Source organism: Chanodichthys erythropterus, chromosome 22 (genome assembly GCF_024489055.1).
Source record: "Chanodichthys erythropterus isolate Z2021 chromosome 22, ASM2448905v1, whole genome shotgun sequence".
Classification (NCBI taxonomy): Eukaryota; Metazoa; Chordata; class Actinopteri; order Cypriniformes; family Xenocyprididae; genus Chanodichthys; species Chanodichthys erythropterus.
This window is the reverse complement of record NC_090242.1, coordinates 10026082-10052004: the sequence shown is the minus strand read 5'-3', so window position 1 is coordinate 10052004 and position 25923 is coordinate 10026082. Positions and strand designations below refer to the sequence as shown.

The 25923-nt window shown below is 40.3% G+C and overlaps 2 protein-coding genes across 4 annotated transcripts in view; both read left to right on the top strand.

Moving 5' to 3' along the window:
- fnip1 (folliculin interacting protein 1) overlaps positions 1 to 22880 on the top strand; it is a 33043-nt gene extending 10163 nt beyond the window's left edge. For 2 of the 3 annotated variants that reach the window (XM_067375488.1, XM_067375489.1), the window contains exons 2-18: positions 2469 to 2598; positions 4187 to 4318; positions 6097 to 6200; positions 6275 to 6349; positions 6434 to 6525; positions 8468 to 8551; positions 8887 to 8958; positions 11420 to 11555; positions 11895 to 12096; positions 12177 to 12262; positions 17307 to 17453; positions 17549 to 17718; positions 18138 to 19449; positions 19528 to 19693; positions 20872 to 21066; positions 21222 to 21337; positions 21418 to 22880. In XM_067375488.1, the coding sequence (XP_067231589.1) occupies positions 2469 to 2598; positions 4187 to 4318; positions 6097 to 6200; positions 6275 to 6349; positions 6434 to 6525; positions 8468 to 8551; positions 8887 to 8958; positions 11420 to 11555; positions 11895 to 12096; positions 12177 to 12262; positions 17307 to 17453; positions 17549 to 17718; positions 18138 to 19449; positions 19528 to 19693; positions 20872 to 21066; positions 21222 to 21337; positions 21418 to 21496 (3298 nt within the window). In that variant the 3' untranslated portion in view covers positions 21497 to 22880. The remainder of the gene's footprint in view (positions 1 to 2468; positions 2599 to 4186; positions 4319 to 6096; positions 6201 to 6274; positions 6350 to 6433; positions 6526 to 8467; positions 8552 to 8886; positions 8959 to 11419; positions 11556 to 11894; positions 12097 to 12176; positions 12263 to 17306; positions 17454 to 17548; positions 17719 to 18137; positions 19450 to 19527; positions 19694 to 20871; positions 21067 to 21221; positions 21338 to 21417) is intronic. The other variant, XM_067375490.1, reaches the window with a different exon arrangement.
- Positions 22881 to 23126: 246 nt separating this feature from the next.
- LOC137013321 (gastrula zinc finger protein XlCGF7.1-like) lies at positions 23127 to 25639 on the top strand. Its single transcript, XM_067377017.1, has 3 exons — positions 23127 to 23148; positions 23790 to 23929; positions 24919 to 25639. Exons 2-3 carry the CDS (start codon positions 23845 to 23847, stop codon positions 25590 to 25592), a joined length of 759 nt encoding a protein of 252 aa, XP_067233118.1. The 5' UTR covers positions 23127 to 23148; positions 23790 to 23844; the 3' UTR covers positions 25593 to 25639.
- Positions 25640 to 25923: the final 284 nt, after the last annotated feature.

Genomic DNA, 25923 nt, shown 5'->3' with positions numbered 1-25923 from the left:
AGACATACCTGTTGATTCCTTGAACACAATGGCCAATCAGAGATGTTTTAGTCAGAATCCACTCACCGTTCGAAACAAAGTGGAGAGCTGATGAAAATAAGAGATTAATTGTGCAGTGTAGACAGCTTCATTGATTATAATGGAGGTTTGTGAGATGGGGATGAACTGGGATGAGTGATAGCTTTGCTGTGATTGTAACGGGAGGCTCTTTGCAAGCTTTCTAGGCTAAATATAATCCATTAAGAATTTGAATAAAAGTTTTGTTTTCCACACTGCAAAGTTTCTGAAGTGACATCCACATATAAATGCGAGAACCACTCTCGAAATCGCAGTATTAAAATAGCATTAACCATAGCAATTGATGGGACAAAGCAATGTCAAAATAGATGTGCATTAAGCAATAAAAATGTGGACTAATAAATAGAATTTTCATATCAAATTATTGTTGTTTCAATTTTTTGTAGATGGAATGACTTATAAATCTTGTAATATTGTAAGTCTTATTATCAGATATCGAATTATCAGAAATCGGGTCGAAATGAACGAGACTTTGGGCCGTAAATGCCACCGAAATAATTATAAATGCCACCAAAATCGAGATATGACCGCAAAAATGCCTCTGTATGAGTACTTGTTTTTAAAGGTGCCATCGAATGTTTTTTTTACAAAATATGCCTAAGGTGTCCCCTGAATGTGTCTGTGAAGTTTCAGCTCAAAATACCCTATAGATTTTTTTGTATTTATTTTTTTAACTGCCTATTTTGGGGCATAATTAGAAATGCACCGATTCAGGTTGCGGTCCCTTTAAATCGCACGCTCTCCGCCCCCGGAGCTCGCGCTTGCCTTAAACAGTGCATAAACAAAGTTTACACAGCTAATATAACCCTCAAAATGGATCTTTACAAAGTGTTCGTCTCAAAGTATTGTATACTGTTATATTGTTTACATTTGATTCTGAATGAATTTGAGGCTGTGATCCGTGGCTAACGGCTAATGCTACACTGTTGGAGAGATTTATAAAGAATGAAGTTGTGTTTATGAATTATACAGACTGCAAGTGTTTAATAATGAAAATAGTGACGGCTCTTGTCTCCGTGAATACAGTAAGAAACGATGGTAACTTTAACCACATTTAACAGTACATTAGCAACATGCTAACGAAACATTTACACAATTTACAAATATCACTAAAAATATCATGTTATCATGGATCATGTCAGTTATTATTGCTCCATCTGCCATTTTTCGCTGTTGTTCTTGCTTGCTTACCTAGTCTGATGATTCAGCTGTGCACAGATCCAGACGTTAATACTGACTGCCCTTGTGTAATGCCTTGAACATGAGCTGGCATATGCAAATATTGGGGGCGTACATATTAAGGATCCCGACTGTTACGTAACAGTCAGTGTTATGTTGAGATTCGCCTGTTCTTCTGAGGTCTTTTAAACAAATGAGATTTACATAAGAAGGAGGAAACAATGGAGTTTGAGACTCACTGTATGTCATTTCCATGTACTGAACTCTTGTTATTCAACTATGCCAAGATAAATTCAATATTTAATTCTAGGGCACCTTTAATATTTATAATATATGATATAGTTAAGGAATATCACACAAGCAAGACTGCTGTTTTCCCCAAATATCAGCACGATTGCAAATTTGATTGTTGGTGTACAACAGTTTAACAGTTTTTTTTTTTTTATTATTATTATTAATATTAAGTACGTTTTAGGCACAGTATGGTCTAATTTTGCTCCATTTCGTCAACAAATATGGTTCCAAGTGGTGTTTCGTTGATGAATGAATCTGTGTTTTTGAATGAAACGGGTGAGTCAGTGATTCAATGACCCATTCATAGACAGTCACTTGCTTCGTTCCTCAGTGAATCAGTCATTTTGAACAAATCAATTGAATGAATGATTCAATCACAAAGACAGTGACATGCCGCCACCAGTTGGTGGTTGGTTCAGTAATTTTAATAATTCTATATTTAAAACTTTATATTTAAAACCATCTCATAACATTATTCATGCCACCTCTAAGTCTCATTAAACAGTCTGTAAATATACCAAATGCCACTTTTGTGTGCTTCTGTGCCACCTCTTTTATTTGTGCAGGTCTTAGAGGCCATATAATGCCCTTTTCCAAAGTCTTGACGTTGTTGCTTGATGTGTTTAGTCTGCATATGAATTATTTAAACGAGGAATATTGTGAAGAAAACTCGAGACTACAGTGGAGGCGTTTCATGGAGTTCAGAAACACTGACACATATATAGAGAAGAACTCCTGCTGGAGGGACTTTGCAGAGCTTTACACACTGAAGAACTTTAAAAAGCCTTCATTTTGATTGTAAACACTCTGCAGATACTCTGGTTGGAGCGGGGCGGCCCAGGCTTCAGTGTGTTTGGGGTGTAAGTCCGTGTACTGGAGCTTTGCCACGTTCTCACTCATGTTCATGTCCTCCTCAGCTGGTCCTCGCCAGAGCTGGAGCCCAGCCAGATCCGCCTCATCGTCTACCAGGACTGCGAGCGGCGGGGCAGGAACGTCCTCTTCGACTCAGATGCCAGAAAGAGAAGCACGGAAGACGCCCCCGTCACGGTGAGTGCTGTGTGAACCAGCGCCCTTATCTCCAGTAATAACAGCGTCAGCTGACACTGAGTGTGTGTGTGTGTGTGTGTGCATTCTTTCACATTCACATGACGGGAGGCGTGTCTCTGCTCTCTCGCTCTCAGTCACGTCTGCAGGTTGTTTGTCATTAGCTGTCATGTGACCGCAGGTGCAGCAGTCACTTTGTTGTTTTACCCAAAAACGAACGTTTTCCAAACCTGATATAGTCATGTGACTGCAGTTTCAAGCTGATGTTGGAGTGTAACGCAGCCAGATGAATAATAAACGGCCTGTCTGATGTATTAGGGTGAGTCTGGAGATCGCTGACATGGAGCCGAGCTGCAGCTGCAGTCACATGACGTTTTTGGCAGAGGATATTGTTTCACTAGAGAGAGAGAGAAAGAGAGAGAGAGACAGAAAGTCATTGAGAGAGCAAAGAGTAAGCAAACGGCCCCAGCTCACGAGTTGTTAAGGAAGTCATATGACTGTCTCACATGCTTGAGTTCCTTTGTGCTCTTTGCAGGGCAGGATGAGACTCCCATGAGCCATTAGTGACACGCACAACCGAAACACTTATTCACTCGATCTCTTATCTAACACTTCACATTCTTTATTGAATCACGTTCACTAAATGCATTGGAGTTAAAGTGTCTGTGTAAACACTGTGTCACGTGATGGTCAATGTGCAGCAATAAAACATTCATTTTACTACATATTAATGCTTTCCTTAGGGTATGTTTTACAAAACGGCTCTTTTAAAGAGACAGTTCACCTAAAAATTAAAACTCACCATCATGTCATTCCAAACAAATAAGACATTCGTTCATTTTTGAGAGATTCTGAGAGATTTCTGTCCCTCTGTTGACAGTTTGACACTTCAAAATGTTCATAAAGAGATGAATCACATATGAATGAAGCAGTTTAATCCGAGTCTCCTGAAGAGATACGATCACTTTATATGATGAACAGATTTAATTTAGGCTTTTAATTACACATAAATATTGATAGAAATTAAATCTGTTCATCAAATAAAGCGATCGTGTCTCTTCAGAAGACTTGGATTAAACTGCTGCATTCATATGAATTATGAGCTTTTTACAGTGTCAATTTTGGAGGGACATAAATCTCTCAAAACATAAATTTGGGTTTTTGTGGGTTTGGATTAACATGAAGGTGAGTAAATGATGAGTGAACTCTTTAAACTCCATGTTCATTCGGTAACTACTCTGATGGATTCAGTAAATGAATAATCTGACTGAATCAACTACATTTGTGAGTCTTCTTATATGATTCATTTAAAGAACCGACTTGTAGTCATCTGATAATGAATCATTTAACCGCTCACTCTGTATGTTTGTTTTTGCATGCTGATATTTTGCACTAGTGCCTCATCACATTCATTTCGCTCTTCCTTCACGCTTTATAAATGTGATTAATGACTGTTGATTCACTGATTCACTTGATTAACTGGTGCAAAGATAAATCTTAAATGTGTTTTTGCAGAGCGCTGGTCTTGATGAACGGGTAGCGTGTGTTTGTGGAGGTTTGTTGAGTTTGTGTGTGTGTGTGTTGTTTACAGAAGGTGTGTGGAGAGACGCAGGCGAAGATGTTTGGGAAGTGTTGTCAGCTGAGGCCTACAGGTGGCAGCTCCAGTTCACTGGACAGCAGCTCGTCCTGCGCCTCTGAGCCCAGAGAACAAAGCCGCTTCCAGGTGAGTCTGAAATGTCTGCTCCATAATGCACAGTGGCGTTGTGTAGCATTTGATTGGATAGGGGTGTGCCATATTAACCAAAAAAACTCTATTGATAACAATAATTAGATTATATTTTGCTGCGTGTGCTTTTGTGCTGGTTTAGTGGACAGATGACTCCTGAAGCTTTTCATATTCTGTGCAGTGTCAAAGTACAGATAGTTTTACCAGAGTAATATTTTAATAGGGTATATGTACTCATTTTCAGTTTTAATTGAGTTAAAGTTCTTCATTTGTAATGTACTTAAATATTAAAAGTAAAACGTACTGAACATTATTCTAGCACTGGAATAAACTAGAATAACTAAGACCTTTGTTCATCGTCAGAACACAAATTAAGATATTTTTGAAGAAATCCGATGAGGCCTGCATAGCCAGCAAGATCATTTTCTTTTTCAATGCCCAGAAAGCTACTATAGACATATTTAAAACAGTTAATGCGACTGCAATGGTTCAACCTTAGTGTTATGAAGCGACGAGAATACTTTTTGTGCACCAAAAAAACAAAATAATGACTTTATTCAACAATATCTAGTGATGGCCGATTTCAAAACACTGCTTCATGAAGCTTTACAAATCTTTTGTTTCGAAACAGTGGTTTGGAACACATATCAAACTGCCAAAGTCATGTGAACTATTGAAATTTCAAAACACTTATGATGAAACGAAGCCTCCTTTACTGAAATCACGTGACTTTGATGCTCTGAACCACTGATTCAAAACAAAAGATTCGTTAAGCGTCATGAAGCAGTGTTTTGAAATGATATTGTTGAATCAAGTCACAATATTTAGTTTTTTTGGTGCACAAAAAGTTTTCTCGTCGCTTCATAACATTAAGGTTGAGCCACTGTAGTCACATGATCTATTTTAAATATGTGTTTAGTAGCTTTCTGGGCATCTGAAAGTTTTAATTATCTTGCTGTCAATAGAGGCCATCAGATTTCATCAAAAATATCTTAATTTGTGTTCTGAAGATGAACAAAGGTCTTACAGGTGTGGAACGACATGAGGGTGAGTAATTAATGGCAGAATTTTCATTTTTTGGGTGAACTAACTACGCAAAGGAACACTACACAAACATACTATAGTTTATTTGAAACTGCTACAGCAGTGGGGAAGATGCATAGATATTAATTTGCGTTTGTGATTGCATCCGTATTTTTGTATTTTCCGACCTGAAAAGTGTGAATTGCATAATCCTAGAAAAAAGACCTTAAACAATTACAAAATAAACTGCACGATTTTACGTTTTCTAATACATTTATTTTGCTGCACAAGCTTGTGGCGCCATCTACGGGACACCCTTAGCATAGCCAGGGTTTAAAACGCCACATGCAAGTAAAAGTCAGCATTGAAATAGTGTTACTCGCCTGTTGCCCAGAAACTTTTTTTTTTAAATTTTGTCAACACATGTTTATGAGAATGTGAGATGGCTTAGTGCGATCATCAAATCTCAAGGGTTGTGATGTAATTGTATAAATGTATAGTCTGATGTGCTGCATGTTTCAGAGTAAAGCAGAGCACTGTGTTCATTCACAGTAAATGCTGCTCTGTAAGTGCTTTGTGTGTTTGGGTCGCTTATAACTTTCATTTGGGAACGCAACATGCGCCAACCGTCTTCAGAAATTCATAATGCCAACATAGAGGAGCGTTAAGGTCTCCCTGTGCAATTATTTTGCAAAGTGAGTGACGTTCTCTATAATCTTAGGTGTACTCCAAACTTTGTCTGTTTCCCACAGGCCTCATCGCGGTGTTCTTCAGACGCTAACATGCTCGGAGAAATGATGTTCGGCTCAGTGGCCATGAGCTACAAAGGCTCAACACTGAAGATCCACCAGATAAGGTGAGACTGAAGTGAAGGGTGTGTGGATGTGATGACGGACAGTCTTTGCTGATCAGGTGTGTGTGTGTTTCCAGGTCTCCTGCACAGCTGATGCTCAGTAAAGTGTTTACAGCCAGAACGGGCGGCAGTGCCTACGGCAGCCTGAACACGTAAGCAGCGCGCACTCGCTCGCACGCTTACCGCCGGATCGGCTATGCTCCGTTGCCTCATTGCTGCTCTTGATTGCTTTACAGACTGCAGGACAGTTTGGAGTTCATCAGTCAGGACTCCAACGCGCTCCGGCCCGAGCAGAACACCACGGCCAACGGCTTCCTAGGGAGCATAGGTAACCAAATCACATCCTAACCATCATAACGTCCTACACCACATGCACTTTCAATCCCAGATTCTTGTTACCAAAATGATTCTTGAGCCACGTTTGTAGTTTTAAAAACATTTGTTACAGTTTTCTTACTTTCAATGCATAATTCTTCTTTACATTTTGATTTCTCCATGTTACATGTAAATGCTTTCTTCTGTGTCTATCCTCTTTCATTGTGCATAAGTTTTCATATGAAATCCTCACAAGGCTGCTTTAAACATTGTGATATATTTGTTTTGAGGACACATGGAGCCTCTTGAGAACATGTCCAGGTCAAAATTATTTTGCATTGCATCCTATGCTTTATTTTTAGTTCACGATTAACTGCTTGCAAGCATTTTTATCTGCCATTTTTCATCTAAAGAAATTAAGATAGTAACGTGATTAAAATTACAGTCACTGAGAAAAGCTTCATTTGACTGCTGATTCACACGATATGGTGCTGTGAGCTCTGTCACGCGCCAGTCATCATTAGCACCACTAGTACTTGACATTTGATATTCAACAGTGTTTTGATCTGCCTGAATCGACACCATTGTATGCAAACAGAACTGAGCTGGATGATGGCGTCACTGTTTACTCCAGTGCTGATATAGATAAATTAATATTTTAATAATATAGTATTGTTTCTTACATCGGAATGAATCAATACTGAATTTACTTAAGATGGATACTGACACCATTTTCTTTAAGAATTATATACCATTTATCACTGTAAAGCTGCTTTGACACAATCTGCATTGTAAAAAGCGTTATATAAATAAAGGTGACTTCATCATAGTTTAATCAACAACGTGAACTTTTGACATTAAAAATCTCAAAAATAGCACTTGTATCCCTTTGGTACATTGTCACTATCATTTGTCATTCTATGTAAGCTTATTTCCGCCACAAAATAAAAAGGGTAATTGCGCATTTTATCTCACAATTCTGACATTTCCCTTAGAATTGTGAGTTTAAAAAGTCAGAATTGTGAGTTATAAAGATAAAAATGTGAGTTGGAGATAAAAATGCTTGCGAGATACAATGTCCAATTTGCGAGATACCAATTATTTCTGAATTGCAAGTTATAAAGTCCGAATTGCGAGATACAAAGTCGGAATTGCGAGATACAAAGTCCGAAATGCGAGTTACAAAGACCGAATTGCGAGATATAAAGTCTGAATTGCGAGATACCAATTATTTTTGAATTGCGAGATACAAAGTCGGAATTGCGAGATACAAAGTCATGAAAATAAAGTACAATGCGACAGATACTAACGGTCCTAAATATAGCCTTGATTTGAAATATAATTTCTGGTTTTAGAGTGAACCATAACCTGCACATGTTTTTGTGAGACCGTTATCATGTATATTTGAGTTCATTTTCACATAGTCGTCCTGTTTTGAGCAGCGTTTGTGTGCATCACCCACAGAATCGACTGCACTGTTCATTGATTTGAGCCTGAATGAGTCGAGTTGCTGTAGACTCAGTCAGACACACTGTGTGTTCGTTCTGTGTGGTGTTACCGTACATCTGTTTGTCTGCTTCATCCTGACAGCTTCAGATACACTAGCGCTCAAAGGTTTGGAGTAATTAAAGATTTTATGCTTTTGAAAGTTTCTTCTGCTCACCCAGGCTGCATTTATTTGATCAAAAATACAGTAAAAACAATGAAATATTATTACAATTTAAAACAGTTTTCTATGTGAATATATAGTAATATATATTACTATATATATAGTAAAATGTAATGTATTCCTGTGATCAGTGCAGCCTTGGTGAGCAGAAGAGACTCTTTCAAAACCATCACAGAATCTTTAATCACTCCAAACCGTTCAGATGTCTCTGTGTCCTGTACTTGACTAACAGATGGATGTGTGTCTTTCTCTTCATTTGTCTTCCTGCTCTCCGCGGTCCGTACAGGTTTCTCTCAGCTCTGCAGCCCGCGCCGGGCGCTCTCAGAGCAAGGTCCTCTCCGGCTCATCAAGAGCGCCTCTTTCTTTTCAGGTTGGCGCGCATGTGTGTGTGTGTACGAGTGTGTGCATGTGGCACTTGTGTTTTGTGCATGTGCATCTAGTGCTTTGCTCGTGACAACATCACGTCTCTTAAGACGTGTAGATCTGAGCTGGTGTGAACTATAGCTTTGACAAGCCCAGGTTTTCTTTCTGCCCCGTCCCCCATAAGCCACCGGTGTGCCCTCTCCTGCCTGCGCTGTGTGCATGTGTGTGTGCTGATGTGTTGTAGATCACAGTGGTGATGAGATGCCTTGACAGCTGGATGGGTGGTGGTGGGTACGGATGAGCAAGCGTCTCTTGCATGACTGTTTCTCTGCTTCCTCTCAGGTCACAGCAACCCCATGGACATGCCCGGCCGAGGACCGTATGACGAGCGAGACAGCGGCATTGCTCGCTCAGGTGAGCTGCAGGAGTCACACACTTCAGTTTGGACATGCAGATGTTGAAGAGTCTGATTGGTCTTATGGGACACATGATTACTGCATTTTGTTTAGTTTTATTTCTGGGCTGTAATTAAAAGTTCAACTGATTGGCTTCTCTCCTGTATGATTTCATGAGTCTCTTCAGACCTTACTGTACATGATTTATGAGCTTCTACAACTTTTGAACTCCCAACAAATTGATCATAGAAATAAAAAACACATTTTTTTCTTAGTCTCATTAAGTGCAAACAATAAGTGCAACCATAATCACTTAATAAGTACTTTCTCAATATTCAAAGTGCAAATAGAGACCAAATTTTTCTTCAATTATGATACAGAGCTGAAAGATGCTTACAACTACACAACCCAGCCTAAGATTGCTTTCATATTGGGAGATATTTGCATGCATCAGGGAGCTGCTTTCAAAATGTGGGGTATTGAAATCGCTTTTGAATGTGCGTTCGCGTTTTACTTTCGCTTTCTATTTGGCATTCGCGTGAACTGTGTGAATAGGGAGCGCCGGTGCCGAGCGTCAATTCTACAAGATCAGACATTTACCGGACGCTTTTAGGCTTTGTGCAACAAATCCCCCGCCATGATCTCGTAAGTCATCTTAGCACTTACTCTTGTCACATGACCAGTGATTCCTGCTGCACTACGTACATCTCTGCGGCTCGTATGAAATGAGCTTGATGGGATTGCATGCAACCTTTATCCAACGTAATTAATTGTTTTTTATTTCTTTAAAAAGCAAAACGATAGTGGATGTGTAATGTAAACGTAGCAGTGGCATCCTTATTTCACCCTCACACTCCATCATGGCAATATCGTGAGACAGCTTTTCACCCTTACTAAACACCCAATATACTCTGATCTCCATGTCTAGATGCTCTGAAATCTCAGGATGTTTTCTTATTAGAGACGTTTGAACACTATTGATGTCAGCATGAAAGGGAAGTTGCGCTCATCTTTTCTTCCCTATTGTGATACATATCCGAGTGAAACGGCTTCTGAAACGAGAACAAATAATGTTGATTTTGTCTCTGGGGAGTTGATTGGACGGTTGTGGTTTGCTATTGGTGGATCTCATGTGAGTGACAGGTCATCAGAGAAGAGAAAGAGATGCTGCAAGAGGGAAGAGAAGTTATTCTGATTCAAGATTATGAGAAACATGAATTTAAAACCACAATGACATGCATGGAGACATCTCTCTCTAAATGATTCAGTGATCACAAATAACTTCATATGAACATGTCCTGAGTAATCCTGCAGTGGTGTCGGGATGTCCTGAAGCTCAGCCTGTGGTCGCGGCACAGGAATATCTGAGATGTGCAGCTTTCTGAAAATGCAGAGGACCTGGAAAAGCTTGTGCAATGGAAAGTGCCGTGATGGCCTGGGCAGCATAGCTGGGATCTCTCGTTCTGGCTAATGCAGCATCACATGCACTCACAGTTATATTTAGCCCTTCCCAAAACTGCCTGCCTGCACTAGTAAACGAGGAGGCTAAATCAGGTCTGGGTCGGCACATGTGTTTCATCTCCGTTGAGCTGTTGGAGCGTCTCCCTTCATTCTGACATCTCTGAAAACATAGAGGCTAAATAACATGAAATCAGTTTTTACTTGGGATTGATTCTTCAGTCCAAAGGAGAATGCATTTGTCTGATTAATACTTTAAATTTTAATTATGTGCTCTGCCTCTGAAATTACTTTCCTTGTTGGACTGTTTAACCAACACAATGTTAATCAATAGTCAAATATCAGTACACTGTAAAAAAACAAACAAAAAATCATAATTTGTAAATAAAACTAATTATTGGAGTACGTTTTACTAGAAAATACTGTTTCTACTTCATTCAAATTTCACGTTTAATGTGTTACTTGCTGTTTCTTTGTAATTATTTGTGTAACTTACTTGCAAATTGTTTTCTTAGGTTTTTTCAAGTAAGTCCTACACCATTTTTTTTTTTTTTTTCTCAGTGTAGTTGCAGCATGTTTAAAATCTTGAAATCAGTGTTGTTTGGACTCTTCAAAACATTTTATTTTCCAGAGAGGAAAGAAAGTCGTACAGGTTTTAAACGCTGGTTTAAAACAAACCAGTTATGCACATTGAAATGTAATAAATTATTACATAACGAGATTAAGTGATGAGATGACTGACAAGACCATGGCGGACGATTTGTTGCCTAAGCGTCTGACAAATCTCTTATATGCAAGATGCACATTAGCTTATGCTATGTTGTCTATGTACAGGGATGGAATCATGTTTTTTGTACGGTCCATATTCAAATAAACCAATTCATAAATAAAAAATGAGGGCAAGTATATGAGGACATAAGGTTAGTTTAAGAGAAGTGTGAACTGTATGTGTGAGTGTGTTGCGCTCCTGTGGGGTGGACGTGTGAACTCGCTGACCCTCTGCTCCTCTCTTCCGCCCACAGCGTCTTTAAGCAGCCTGTTGATCACCCCGTTCCCATCGCCAGGATCCTCTCTCACCAGTAGCTGTGCCAGTAGCTATCAGCGGCGCTGGTTACGCAGCCAGACCACCAGCTTGGAGAACGGAGTCTTCCCTCGATGGTGCGATTAACACACTTGTGTATTACACACACACACAGCTAGGGGTGGACAAGATGACCAGAAGTCTTACATCACCATATTTATTTCACAATAAGGATAACACCATTTATTTCACATCAGGCATAACATCATGAGCACTGACAGGTGAAGTGAATGACACTGATCCTCTCTTCATCACGGCATCTGTTAGTGGGTGGATATATTAGGCAGCAAGTGAACATTTTGTCCTCAAAGTTGATGTGTTAGAAGCAGGAAAAATGGATTTGAGTGAGTTTGACAAGGACCAGATTGTGATGGCTAGGCGACTAGATTTCCCAGTGTAACTTGTTTGCATTGCAGGTCTGTGGAGGAGAGCTTCAACATGTCTGATGAGAACAGTGGGCCGAGTCTGGGCGTCGCCAGGAAGAAGAAGATCGCTATCGGCGTCATCTTTCTGCTCTCGCCCAATGAGGAAGAAAACGCCAAGTTCCAGGACTTTTTCTTCTCTCACTTTCCGCTCTTCGAGAGCCACCTGAACAAGCTCAAAAGTGCCATTGAGCAGGTTAGACTTGATTTGTGTTTTTGTGAAAAGGTTTACTGACTCTCTTTATTCTCTTACGACGTGTGGCTCTCTGTTCGCAGGCTATGATACTGAGCCGCAGGTCAGCTGATGCCAGCCAGAGAGCTTTGGCTTACAGTCGAATGGTGGACGGCCTCAATGAGTTTAGGTGAGTTTGTGGTGACACGTCTGTGAACGCTGTTCAGCAGGTGTTTTGTTTATTTGCATCCACTAAATGTCCAGCCAAAAGTTTATTGGACCCTTGACCCAGTAATCCACTCATGTGACGCGAGACACACAACACTGATCTGGGAGCGCTTTCACTCTTCACACACAGTTTCTTAGCGCTATAGTATACTGAATCATTGCAAGTGTTTAATCTACTTCTGTTCTGTCACAGTTTCCTGCTGCTGCCCTGAGCACGATGACCTTTGACACAATTCACACGATAACCCTGGCATCATGTTCATGGCGGCAAGAAACATTATACATTTCGAAGAAGTAAAAACAAAAATCAACCTGTCAATCATACTTAGATTCTCTTAGAGCAGCTCCGTCAGAACACCGATCTGTTTGTAAACGTAAACGTTCTTTTTAGGTTTTATTTTTTGCAACCATAAAATAACATTTCCAGAACGTTGCAGGGAGGTTATTTTTCAATAACCTAAAAATAACTTGTACAGAACTTTCCCTAATGGTTATTTTTAGGTCATTATTTTTATAACTAACCTTTAGTTTAGTTTAAAGTCAGTTTAATACAGCAGTTGTAGACATTATACAGCATAATATAGACATTAGAATGAAAATGATCAGATAAATCCAACTTTATTCATGTTTTAAAAACCACATACAGTGTTGAAGTCATTGTTGTTTGGTGCTGAAGAATTTTAAAATCTGGGTACCCCGTGAAAATCTTACATATTAATGGACAAATTTAATATTAAATCTTTCATATGACGGTTGATGTCCTCAGACTAACCCTCAAATTATCAGTCCTACTATAGAGAGAGTTAAATTTTCTAAAACATCTTTGGTCAAGAAACACAGTATGTGTGGAGGCGTGAATCATCATGAATAATGGATGATTCTCACCTGAGAAGACAAAAGAATTGCATAAAGAGCTCTAATGAGCTGCATAAATAATGAGCTCTTTCAGTCAGGTAGGCTGTAAAAAAAAACCCTCTGTGATCATGTCTCAAATCTCATCATAATGTAAATCAAACATACAGAAAAAACAGCAATACTGTGAAATATTATTACAATTTAAATAATGGTATTCTATTATTTTCTTTAAAATATAATGCATTTCTATGATACAAAGTGTCTGAACAGTTATGTTACCTCTATAGCATTTCATATAGGCTTTTAGCTTAAAAGCATGCACATTTGGAGAAATATTGATGGATTCTCATGTTTATGTCAATTTTCTATACAGAGGAGTATTTATTCATTATTTATTGTCATCACTGTGAACGCTGGATACTGTTTTCAATTCATACTTGCAGCCGGAGAGCGCTCTGTACACTTTTAGTCCACAATTGCCAATGCTAAAGAAGAATAGGCAATCCAGGAAATAACTGAACTAACAGAGGCCAGAGATCGCTAACTATGGCTATTCAAAACACTTTTCAAGACAATAAATACACGATTGAGACGATGTATGCATGTATTGACTCAGAATTAGCGTCTGAATAGCGCTCCCTCCGTGGGCATGGCCGCATTAGCGGATAATGAGCTGAATCAAGGACTTCTGACATGGCTCTCTTTTCATACAGATTACATAAACACAGAATGTTTGTTTTCGATTTGACTTAAACTATTTAAAACCTGACATTTCAACGTTTCTTTAGACATAAGTCTAATTTTTTTGTCATTAGTATTCACTAAGTTACAGTTCATTTTCTGAGAACTATCAGATTGGAGTTCGCTCAGAGGGAGACGAGAGATCACGCATCATGTTAGTTTTCTTTATTTTACAAAAAGCACAGAATTTTGTTTTTACTCTGAGTGTACACAAATAAAAGAAGATATTCCACAGATTAAAATGGTGTATAACTCTTAATTGTATGTGCAACATTGACAGAGTATTTTGAGTCTCTTTCACACTGGTAAGAAAAAAAACGCGAGGGAGTTAAGCAACAAATAAAACAAGTTTTGTTTTGATTAAAACAAAAAATATAGGCTAATTATTAGCAATTTAATTAATTATTACTTGTACTAAACGGATGTTATAATAACATTATAGGAATGTTAAATTAACATTAGAATAACGTTCTACAAACCAAAGACTAACGTTCTATTTCCATTCAAAGAACTTTCCTGGCTAATCAAAAACAAACCTTAAAAAATAACGTTCTGGGAGCCAAAACTAACGTCTTTGGGAATAAAAATTGTTAGCTAGGTTAGACAAACAGCAGCACCGGTCTGTTTGGTTGAGCAATGGCAGACGAGGGAAGTGTTTAAAGTGCTCCTGTTAATCTTTTTTGATTGTGCAGATAAATGGAGTTATTGTCTCCCTAAAACGAGTCGTCAGTAATTCCAGTCTTCCTGCTGAACCTACTTTGGTTTGTAGCTAATTTGCATAATGCCAGCCTCTGGTCTTGATTGGCTGAACAGTGTCTCTTTGCCCCGCCCTCAATCACTGTAGTTGTATCTGAAACTGGAAGAGTTTGGTTCGTGTTGTTCATGTCGAGAAGACGCTGTTTTCTGCTGCCAAAGCAAATTCATTTTGATGAGATTGATACGGTAATACCGACACCATCGTTACTGTTCGAATCACTGTGAATCAAGAGCTGAGATTCAGATATGATAATGAGCGTTTGGTTTCTGACCAATCAGAGCAGAGCAGCTCTCAGAAAGGCGGGGTTTAGAGAGACCGAATCCTTGATTAAACTGTTTCAGACACTGAGAGAAAAGAGCTGATGCTGCAGTGGATATTATGAGAAAATTAAAGTGTTTTGACTTGGATGCATGTAAACCTGTTGTAGGAAAAGGCCAAATAAAATTAGGAACCCTTAAAATAGAATAATAGGGGCACTTTAAAACAGCAGAAATGGCATGCAACAATCAATTAATTCTATGTAGTATGAGCTTTAACCTGATCATTAATTTATTGGTATATAATAATAATAATAATAATGCTTATAAAAAGGAGCAGAACTATTAACCATATCAAACATATCCTTAAATCTCTTGTGGAGGAACCGGAGCAGAAGGCCACGACTGCTTCTGGTCTGTATAAAATAAGCTCCGTCCATGTCAGTGCTTCAGATCTGATCCACTATGAACCCTCTCATACCTCCAAGTCATATGCTTGTTGGTCTGTGGCCAGAGCAACCTGACCGCAGTGCCACAGAAACCTTATCTCCCTCGCATACTGTCAGGACGGACCAGAATAGTCAATAATATGCAAGCGAACAGACAAACAAATATTTCAGATTTCCCACCTCCAGTGGGCTAATTATACACCGGAGCTTTAGCGTTCCTCCTCAGGGTTGTGAGGTCAGATCTGTCAGAAGAAGAGGAATAGAGGCTTGATCATAGTGCATCAATATGAGGTGTTTTACTTGCAGTAAGATTAGGTTTTATTTAATATAATTTTAATTTAGTGCTGTTTTACATTTAAATTAGTGTTTACACAGCAGTATAACAATACATAAACATCAATATTTATTAATAGTATTATCATCCAGTGATATTCAATGCATTTATTAACTTTTAGTAAAATATTGTTAATATGTAGTAGGGGTTTATGCATGTGAAGAAGTGTTATTGTGACTTCCTCTCATATCTTATTGCTTAAATAAGAATCACCCAGCCCTGATTTGAAGTGACGGACATTTAGCGCGTGTCGTTTTCTGTCAGTCCTCATTTCAGGGTTTATGAAAGAAGACCTCAGAGCTTCATAACTCTTACCTAATCCAGTGCTAAAACTGTTCTGTCTGTTAGCTGCTGCTTCTGCATGAGGCTTTTTATAGGTCACTGCAGACTAACTTCAGTACTGGGAAGTATAGTACGACTTGGAAAGGGAGTATTTTGTCTCGTTTCCAAGTGTCAGGTTGTTAGCAGTACGCTCAGGTGTTTGTGCAAACATCTGCATCTTTCCCAGTGCCTAATCAGCACCAGTAATGGTAAACAACATGTGGGAGATCTCCTCACTGTGCTCCAGTTCACTTTTGCTGTTACAGATTAGTATATAAGGATTAATTCACTTCAGAATTAAAATTTCCTGATAATTACTCATGCCCATGTCATGCAAGATGTTCATGTCTTTCTTTCTTCAGTGGAAAAGAAATGAAGGTTTTTGAGGAAAACATTCCAGGATTTTTCTCCATATAGTGGACTTCACTGGGGTTCAACGGGTTGAAGGTCCAAATGTCAGTTTCAGTGCAGCTTCAAAGAGCTCTACATGATCCCAGACGAGGAATAAGAGTCTTATCTAGAGAAACCATCGACCATTTTCTAAAAAAAAACAATAAAAAATTATATACTTGCACTGCTCTGTGATGCGGCATGCATTATGTAATCACGTTGGAAAGGTCATACGGAAGTACTGATCCAGTGTTTACAAAGCGAATGTGCAAATAGTAAAACAAGGATGTCGGGCGATTTTGTAATTGGAGGAGAAAATGAGTGTTTCACCCTACTGCAGTACTTTAGCTTGCGTCATGCGTGATCTTTCCAACGTGATTACGTCATGCGTGGCGCATCACAGAGCAGTGCAAGACGAGCATTTGTGGTTAAAAAGTATATGTTTATTTTTTTCTGAAAATGGCCGATGGTTTCTCTAGATCAGACTCTTATTCCTCGTCTGGGATCATGTAGAGCTCTTTGAAGCTGCACTGAAACTGACATTTGGACCTTCAACCTGTTGAACCCCAGTGAAGTCCACTATATGGAGAACAATCCTGGAATGTTTTCCTCAAAAACCTTAATTTCTTTTCGAAATACATTAACATTTTGTTGAGTAAATTATCAGGAAATTTTAATTCTGAAGTGACTCATGACGGCACAGTCTTTTCCTGATCTCCTAGTGTGTTAAACTCTGGACTGCGGCCCATATTCCCGGACTGCATGACATTTCCAGACGTTAAATATGCTGAAAGGTCTTTCCCAGCCGGGGCAGCCCCGTTCAACTGAAACGCTCTTTGTTTCAGCTGTTGACAAAAGCTCTTCTGTCTTTGTGTGTGTGTCTGTGTGCGGATGCCCTGCAGGACGACCATCTGCAACCTGTACACGATGCCACGTGTGTCAGAGCCCGTCTGGCTCACCATGATGTCGGGTCCACCCGAAAAGAACCAGCTTTGTGGGCACTTCATGAGGGAGCTGGCCCTGCTCATGGAGCAAGCCTCCAAGAACCAGTTGAGTAACGTCATGTGTACTTCTCAATGCTGTGATGAGTTTTGGGTGGTTTCGTAACCATGTTGTTGTTGCTTGCTTTCTCTCTTGCCTTTAGATTCCTCCCAGCGCTTCTCACTGCAGTTCTCACTAACCATCTTGCCTGGGTGCCCACAGTCATGCCCAACGGTCAACCACCCCTTAAGATCTTCCTGGAGAAGCACTCCTCACCGAGTGTGGACATGCTGGCAAAAACACATCCCTACAACCCTCTCTGGGCACAGCTTGGTAAATAAAGCTTACAAGAGTGCAAAAATATTAGTGCATTTCGCCATCTAGTGGAGTGTAGATGCAAATAACCACAGTGAACCATATGCTTTAGAGTAGAGGTCTTCAACCCTGCTTCAGTAGACCTGCAGTCCTGCAGAGTTGAGCTCCAACCCCAATCAAACACACCTGAACCAGCTAGTGTTGAAGCCAGTTTAAAATAAATTAGCATTATGATTTCAGGATTTTTTTCTTGTGAGGTCTTTCTTGTCTCGGCCCAAATCCTTCCAACTTATACGCTTACAGCCTTAGAACCAACAACTCTAAGCCTAGCCATACTTGTGAAGTTTCTATAGTGCAGTGACGTCATATCCATAGATGTCCATATTTGGGCAAATGTGTATGAATTGTCTTGGATAATAAGGTTGTGGTTGCTCTAGGTGACCTGTATGGGGCAATCGGCTCACCTGTGCGTCTGTCCCGTACGGTGGTGGTTGGCCGACGTCAGGAGCTGGTTCAGCGTCTTCTCTACGTGCTGACGTACTTCATCCGCTGCTCAGAGTTACTGGAAACGCACCTGCTGGAGAGTGCCGAGGACGAGGCCATCGTCATGCCCGGCTCGCTCATCACCACCTCGCTGCGCCGCGGAGAGGTAGAGGAGTCCGACTACGTACTGGTCACGGTACACAAGCCGAGCCAAGACTACCTGTCCCAAGGTGCTGAGGCAGAGGGCGGATACCCCTCTGATGACCGCAGCACGGACGCAGAAGCCCCAGACGAACACAAGCGTCCCGCGGTACCGGAGGGAGACACACCTGTCTGCAGGGAGGCGGGGAGCCCGCGGCTCGAGACTCGGGTGGAAACCGTGGTAAAGATCGGATCCACCTCGCCGTGTGAAAGAAGAACCTCGCTTGAGGTTTCAGAGGATGTGCGGCCTGAGGTTGAAGTTGGTGGCATGCCCATCAGGATCCTCCATTCATCCAGTGTCCCACTAGAGAAGAAGCCCCCTGACAAAAGCTCAACACTCACAACCTTTCATCTCGATGAGAACGAACCCTCTGCCAAAGTCACATTCCTCATCGGAGACTCTATGTCTCCTGAATCTGACATGGAGAGTCGGCAACTAAAGGTGGAGGAGGAGATCAAGAAACACAAGAAGCTCCTCAAGGACATCCAGCAGAGGCAGAGTAACGGCGAGGCGAAGCTTAAAGTGGACCAAATCAAGACCAACGATAGCAAGAATGGCGGGTTTGTAAAGTGGAGTCCAAGAGTGCAAGGGGACTGCACGGACATGTTCGATGAGTATTTCAGTGATGACAACCCGGTGGAGACAAGGACTATTGATGATGTCTTCCCAACACCTGCACAAATGGGGACAAAAGGTGCCCCAAATCTACAACGGTGCCAAGTTAGGGTGCATGGACTGACCTCCCCGCCGTCGGACAAGGACGGGTGTGGGTGCAATGCTGGAGATGTCAGTGTGGGCTGCTGTAAAACCTGCTGTTCTGCCGAGCAGGACAAGGGTATTGAGATATCGCTGTGTGTCCCTTCACAAGGCACAGCTGGGGACAAAACGAAAGCCCTCCCACTGAACGACTGGGAGATCCCACGCAACGAGAGCTCCGACAGCGCGCTGGGGGACAGCGAGAGCGAGGACGCCGGACAGGAGCTGGCAAGGCAAGAGTCCGATGGAACGCTGTACGGCGACGACCAGGCCGACTGGCAAGATGAGCTCGAGGTGCCGTTACCTGGGTAAGCCACTGGCTGAGGATCATCTGAACCATTGTATAACAAAAATGTCAATAATGAACGAGATTTTCTGTTTGCTAGGGCGAAGCTGGTGGAAAACTACTCTAAACCGAGCATTGCAAACTTTGGGAGGTCATTGTTTGGTGGATACTGTCCTACATACGTTCCGGACTTTGTTCTGCACGGAGCCCCCAATGATGAGAAACTGAGGCAGAACCTCGTGTCAGACCTGGCCCATGCTGTGCAGGTAAACACCGCCTCCAGTAGATCACCTGACTACTACTGGCTGGCACTTGCTAAGCGTTAAATCACTGTCGCTCATAGCTATGCTAATGGATAGAATCAAAAATATTAGTTAATGATGAAAGTATTTGTTTGACCTTTGATGCTGATCATGTGTCGGTCAAATTTATTTATTTATTTTATTATTAATTTTTTTTCAACGAAATGATTGTACTATATCTATATTTTAGATTGATTGTCTATTAGTTATTTATTTATTTTTTTTAGAGGATTTTATGGTACTAAATTATATTTATGGAGTACTTATAACACGTTTTGGGCATAGACCTGAAAATAAAAATGTCCACCTTAAACTTGCAGAAATCTTGAATACTTTGGAGCACAGACTGTTTGGTCTCTTTTTAAAGACGACACTTGGCAGATTATTGCCGAAGTGAAAAAAAAACTTGAAAAAAGTTATAAAATTTTACATTTATTGTTATGAAAAATGCACAAAAGTGCAATTTTTGATTTTTACATAAAATATATATTTTCCAAAACGTAAAACTGAGAAAATCAAAGCCATAAATCTGAACAAGTTGTGTTCCAAATTTGAGGTTGATATCTCAAAAAATTAGCTTTCAGTAAGATTTTGTTTGGGCGCAGTACCAAACACTTCCACTAGATTAAAATAATTTTCAATGTTCTCATTTTTGACCGCGAACAATTTAACTTTTTCGAATCATGTCCATGATTTTTTTACCTTTACCAGGTTTCGTACCATTCCAATAAAGTAAAAATTCAAAAAAATATTTTTTTACTCAAAAATCTCCAAACAGCACCAGAGGGTTAATCAGGGTAGTGCCATATTTAAGTTTTGACAGGAATGAAAACGAGGCTGTGAGGGTTTGAATTGCATTGCGTTTATTAAATTGAACTATTGTTTAACAACAGAACAAAACTACCTTCAGTAGACAGTTTTAAAGACTGCAAGTATATCACTCACAACTTCCTTTTCTTTCATGTTTTAAAAAATCTGACTAGTGGATAATAATCGTTAGTTGCAGCCCTACATGCAATCCCCAATCATTACTGTTGAAAATAGACCCTTTTTCACATGCGTCCCACCCATGGCTCCTGAGCATCATGGTCTTAAATGAACAAAACTGAAAATCTTCAATGTAATGTTTTGTTGTTGTTTAGCATCCTGTGCTGGATGAGCCCATCGCCGAGGCTGTCTGCATTATCGCAGACACAGATAAGTGGAGCGTACAGGTGGCCAGCAGCCAGAGACGACCCTCTGAAAAGCTGGGACAGGAAGTGCTCGTGTCCAACCTCGTGTCCAACCTGCTCCAGTCCACGTACCAGCTGTACCGACTCAACCTGTCGCCGAACTTCGTGAGTGCAGCTTTCTCACATTTGAACAATGGCAGTGTAATCAATAATGACCAATCATGTCATTCTTCAGTTCGCTATCTGATGATGTAAACGGTGACATTAAGAGCATTAAAAGCTCATCAGTCTGTGTGTGTGACACACTCTGTTTTTTTTAGTGCATCATGCACCTGGAGGACCGGCTGCAGGAACTGTACTTCAAGAGCAAAATGCTGGCGGAGTACCTGAAGGGACAGACCAGGGTGCATGTGAAGGAGCTGGGCATGGTTCTGGGGTAAGAACTTCTACCAGTCGTGATGCATGTTGTGCTGTCTCTGACCAATGCCAACAATCTGATGTCCTTCATTCCCACAGGATCGAGTCTAACGACCTGCCCCTGCTGGCGGCCATAGCAAGCACACACTCGCCGTACGTGGCCCAGATCCTCCTATAGACCACATACAGAGCGAGAGAGAGACTCCATTCCCGCGCCGGCAGCTGTGCCGGCTTCTCCAGGTTCGGGATGCCTGGAAGAGCACCGTGAAGCTCCTGGGACTCCTGGAACGGAGCAGGGAGGCTGGGTGTTCACTGGGATCGGTCTCAGGGTGAGCAGACTGCAGGACAGATGCTCTGCCATCAGGTAGCGGCGGCGGACGAAACCCGGAGATTCCCAGAAACACTCTCGTGACTGTCACTTTTTGACAAACAGACAGAGTTTTTTTTAATTCCATATACCACATTATGTTTTATGTCTCGTTTCTTCACACAATGTCAGAATGTAGAAGCCAAAGAAGATATCCAAGCATACATCACGAACAAACACTGAAAGCCGTTCACGGCACCTTCTTCTTCAAATCATCATAGGAAGCAAAGACTTTATTTAGAACTTATAAAATCAGTTTTATGATTTTAGATTCATGTGTTCTCAATGGATTGTGGCGGTGAGTGATCATGTGATATCCGTTTACAAGAGAACAATCCCTGTCGTTTCCAGAGCTCTACCTCAGACCTTCTCACACACACACACACACACACTTTTCTAACATGTTAAATTACACACTTGAGGTAAATCCACCCAATAAAGATAAAACCATGGCACGATTTCCCATGAATGAGCTCTGAGGATTCGATTTTTTTTGTTTTTGTTGTTGTTGTTTTTCCGGCAAAGTCACTTTAACTATGTGGGGGGAAAAGGTATTTTTATTTGAATAGTCGTGCTGTGTGATGTTTGTTTGTGGAGGAACACATTGGGAGAGAGATATGTGATGGTCACCACTCACTACATTGGATTTGTGCTGGACTTTTATTGTAACACTGATCCAGGGACATTCAACAATCATTTATTTTCAGGATTGAAATGCTGAAACTTCATATAATGACTATTCTTAGCTTGCAGCCACATTGTTTACTGATGAAATAACAGAGAAATGGATGAAAGATGCAATGATTTAATATAAGCGTACATGTTTATGATTGGTTTGCTTACTTTGTCTGGGTCGAACCATACAGTCTTAATCAACGTGACATGGAGAAAGCAGGCTATACGAGGCATTGCAGGTTAAATCATGTACGAGATGCTTCTGTGGGGAAACTTGCAATGTATTTCATTGTGTAAAGAAACAAAAACAAATCTGTATCCACTTGTCTTCTCCAGAATATGTATTTATATCTAATTATTTCTTTATACAACAACAAACATTTTAATTTATTTACTTGGCATGCGTTGGTAAATGTTTGCTGTATATACTGCTTAGATATTATTGATGTATTTGTACATAATGTTTCTCCTTTTGATCTTTGTTTCCCAGTTTTTATGGGAATATTGTGCAATAAATATGCCAACATACAAATGTGTGATGTTGATTGTAATGTAGTACAGCAGAATTATCTGTGTCTGTGCATGTCCGTCTGAGAGACCCCATTGAGAATATGAATTTATTTAAAAAATGAAGTTTATTTTGGCATCCAGCATCTGATTATAATTAGAAACTCACTGGAAAAAAAAGTAAAAATCGTAGCGCGTAAACGGGACTTTTATTTTGATATGGCGATGTGACGTCATAGAGCAGCACCGCACTCGGTCTGTTGTGGTTCATCTGAAGAAAGGTTTGTATTTTTACGCATTTAAAGTGTTTAAATCAATGCAAACTGTTCAGTCACTTTAATAATTTTTACAGGCTATGAATAATAGTGAAATAATTTAATTATTCTTGGACGTAACGTTGTAATGCTTTATTTAATACGAATGAACTGTTTTTGTGAGTAAATATCCTCCACACTTGTGTAACAGTCTCATTTCGCTCTCTATAACGTGAATCAGTACATCGTAAACACGAATTCAGGTACTGGAAAGAAGTGATGAGAGAAACAGTTTTTTTAAACTCCGAGTCAATTGAACCGAATCATTCGTAAAATGATTCAGTGATTTGAATCGCTCGAAACACCCCACGCTGACGACACCTGCTGGTTGAAATATGAAAACAAATGTTCGTCCAATCATTGTATTCGGTCCGAATGCAATCATTGGTTGTCTTACATGTGATGCACAAATAATTGAATACCAAATCATAAAAACCTACTTATGAACTTTCTGTATAATTTATATTTTTAAATAAGATAATTTAAGGCCATTAACTATAACTCAGACAGAGTCCCTTGCCAGTGCACTGACTACTAGGGAACTGATTGAGATGCACCCAGAGATTTATTTTCGTTTCTGTTCATAATTTTCATCTTAAACATGACAGAGTCCAAAAACTCCTGGAGAAGCATCTGAGATCCATGTGACACACTATTATAAAGATGGCGTTGATTAAAGAGGAGACTGAAGATGTGAAGATTGAAGAAACGTTCAGAGTGAAACATGAAGAGACTGAGGAACAAACAGGTTGGTTTCATTCTCACAGCTGAACTCCTTATTCAAATATCCACCGCTACTGAAAGGAATGATATTTTTGAAGAATGTCATATGAGTGTCCTAATTAAAGCACAACTATGAACACAATCTTAGAACACCAACAAACCTCAAACTTTCACATCAGAATCAAATATTTGTCAAAAACATATTCTTCACTGTCAGAATCAAACCTTGGCCTCAGATGATACAAAACCTACAAATATCAAGTGTCACTACAGACTTGTTGCTACAAATGAATTAAATATTATACAGATCATTTATCTTTGTTGTTATTTAATGATATTATAGATTACACTTTGTAGATTATCCTGTATAGGGCACTTGATGATGCTAGTGTGTAAGAATACAGTATCTCACAAAAGTGAGTACACCCCTAAGTGAAAATGTCCAAATTGGGCCCAATTAGCCATTTCTCTCCCCGGTGTCATGTGACTCATTAGTGTTACAAGGTCTCAGGTGTGAATGGGGAGCAGGTGTGTTAAATTTGGTGTTATCGCTCTCACACTCTCATACTGGTCACTGGAAGTTCAACATGGCACCTCATGGCAAAGAACCCTCTGAGGATCTGAAAAAAAGAATTGTTGCTCTACATAAAGATGGCGTAGGCTATAAGAAGATTGCCAAGACCCTGAAACTGAGCTGCAGCACGGTGGCCAAGACCATACAGCGGTTTAACAGGACAGGTTCCACTCAGAACAGGCCTCGCCATGGTCGACCAAAGAAATTGAGTGCATGTGCTCAGTGTCATATCCAGAGGTTGTGTTTGGGAAATAGATGTATGAGTGCTGCCAGCATTGCTGCAGAGGTTGAAGGGGTGGGGGGTCAGCCTGTCAGTGCTCAGACCATACGCTTATAGTGCATATAGGATCTGTTGTTTGTTTTGACGCTTTAATGCTTTCAGGTTGGTGCTTTGTGACATCAAACTGGTGTTAACTTGTATTTGTCTTTTTCCGCTTTAGACCTGATGGCGCTGAAAGAGGAGAGTGAAGTACTAGTTGAAATGGAAGAGCAAGATGACTCTGAAAAGAGCTCAGAAGAAAGAGCTCAGAAGACCAAATCTAACAGTAACTTCACCTGCCATCAGTGTGGAAATAGTTTCACTGAAAAAGGAAGCCTTAAAAGCCACATGAGAGTTCACAGTGGAGAGAGGCCGTACACTTGCCCTCAGTGTGGACTGAGTTTCAGGCATAAAAAAAACCTTTATACCCACATAAGAATTCACACAGGAGTGAAGCCTTTCACATGCCCTCAATGTGGAAGAGGTTTTACACATAAAGGAAGCCTTAATGACCACATGAGAATTCACACTGGAGAGAAGCCTTTCACCTGCCAACAGTGTGGAAAACACTTCACTCAAAAACAGAACCTTACGGTCCATATGAGAGTTCACACCGGAGAGAAACCGTACACATGCCCTCAGTGTGGACACAGTTTCAGGCATAAAAAAAACCTTTATACCCACATAACAAGTCACACTAGAGAGGCCGCTTTCAGCTGCAAACTGTGTGGGAAGAACTTCTCAAGTAAAGAAATTCATAATGCCCAGATAGGACCTGACACTGGAGAGAGTGTGTCGACCTGCCAACAGATATGCCAACATCTGTGCTCAACGTGGACAAATTGTCATGCATAAAAAGCCCTTGCAGGGTTCCCTCGTGTCCTGAAAAACTTGGAAAACTAATGTTCTTGTGTTTTCCTTTAGCAGAGAACAAAGAGTTTATCACTCTCTAAAACAATAAATGTAGCACAAAGTGTTATTTTCTGAGTCAAGTCAGCTTTATTTCTACAGCGCTTTATACAATACAGATTGTTTCAAAACAGTGATGAACAGGAAAATAATGGTTCAATGATGCAAACATTCAATTCAGCTATAAAGCAGCTCATCCAGTAGTGTCAGTGATCAAATCAGCAATATTGCTGAATATTAATTGTCCCCAGCTAAGCAAGCCAGAGGCAACAGTGGC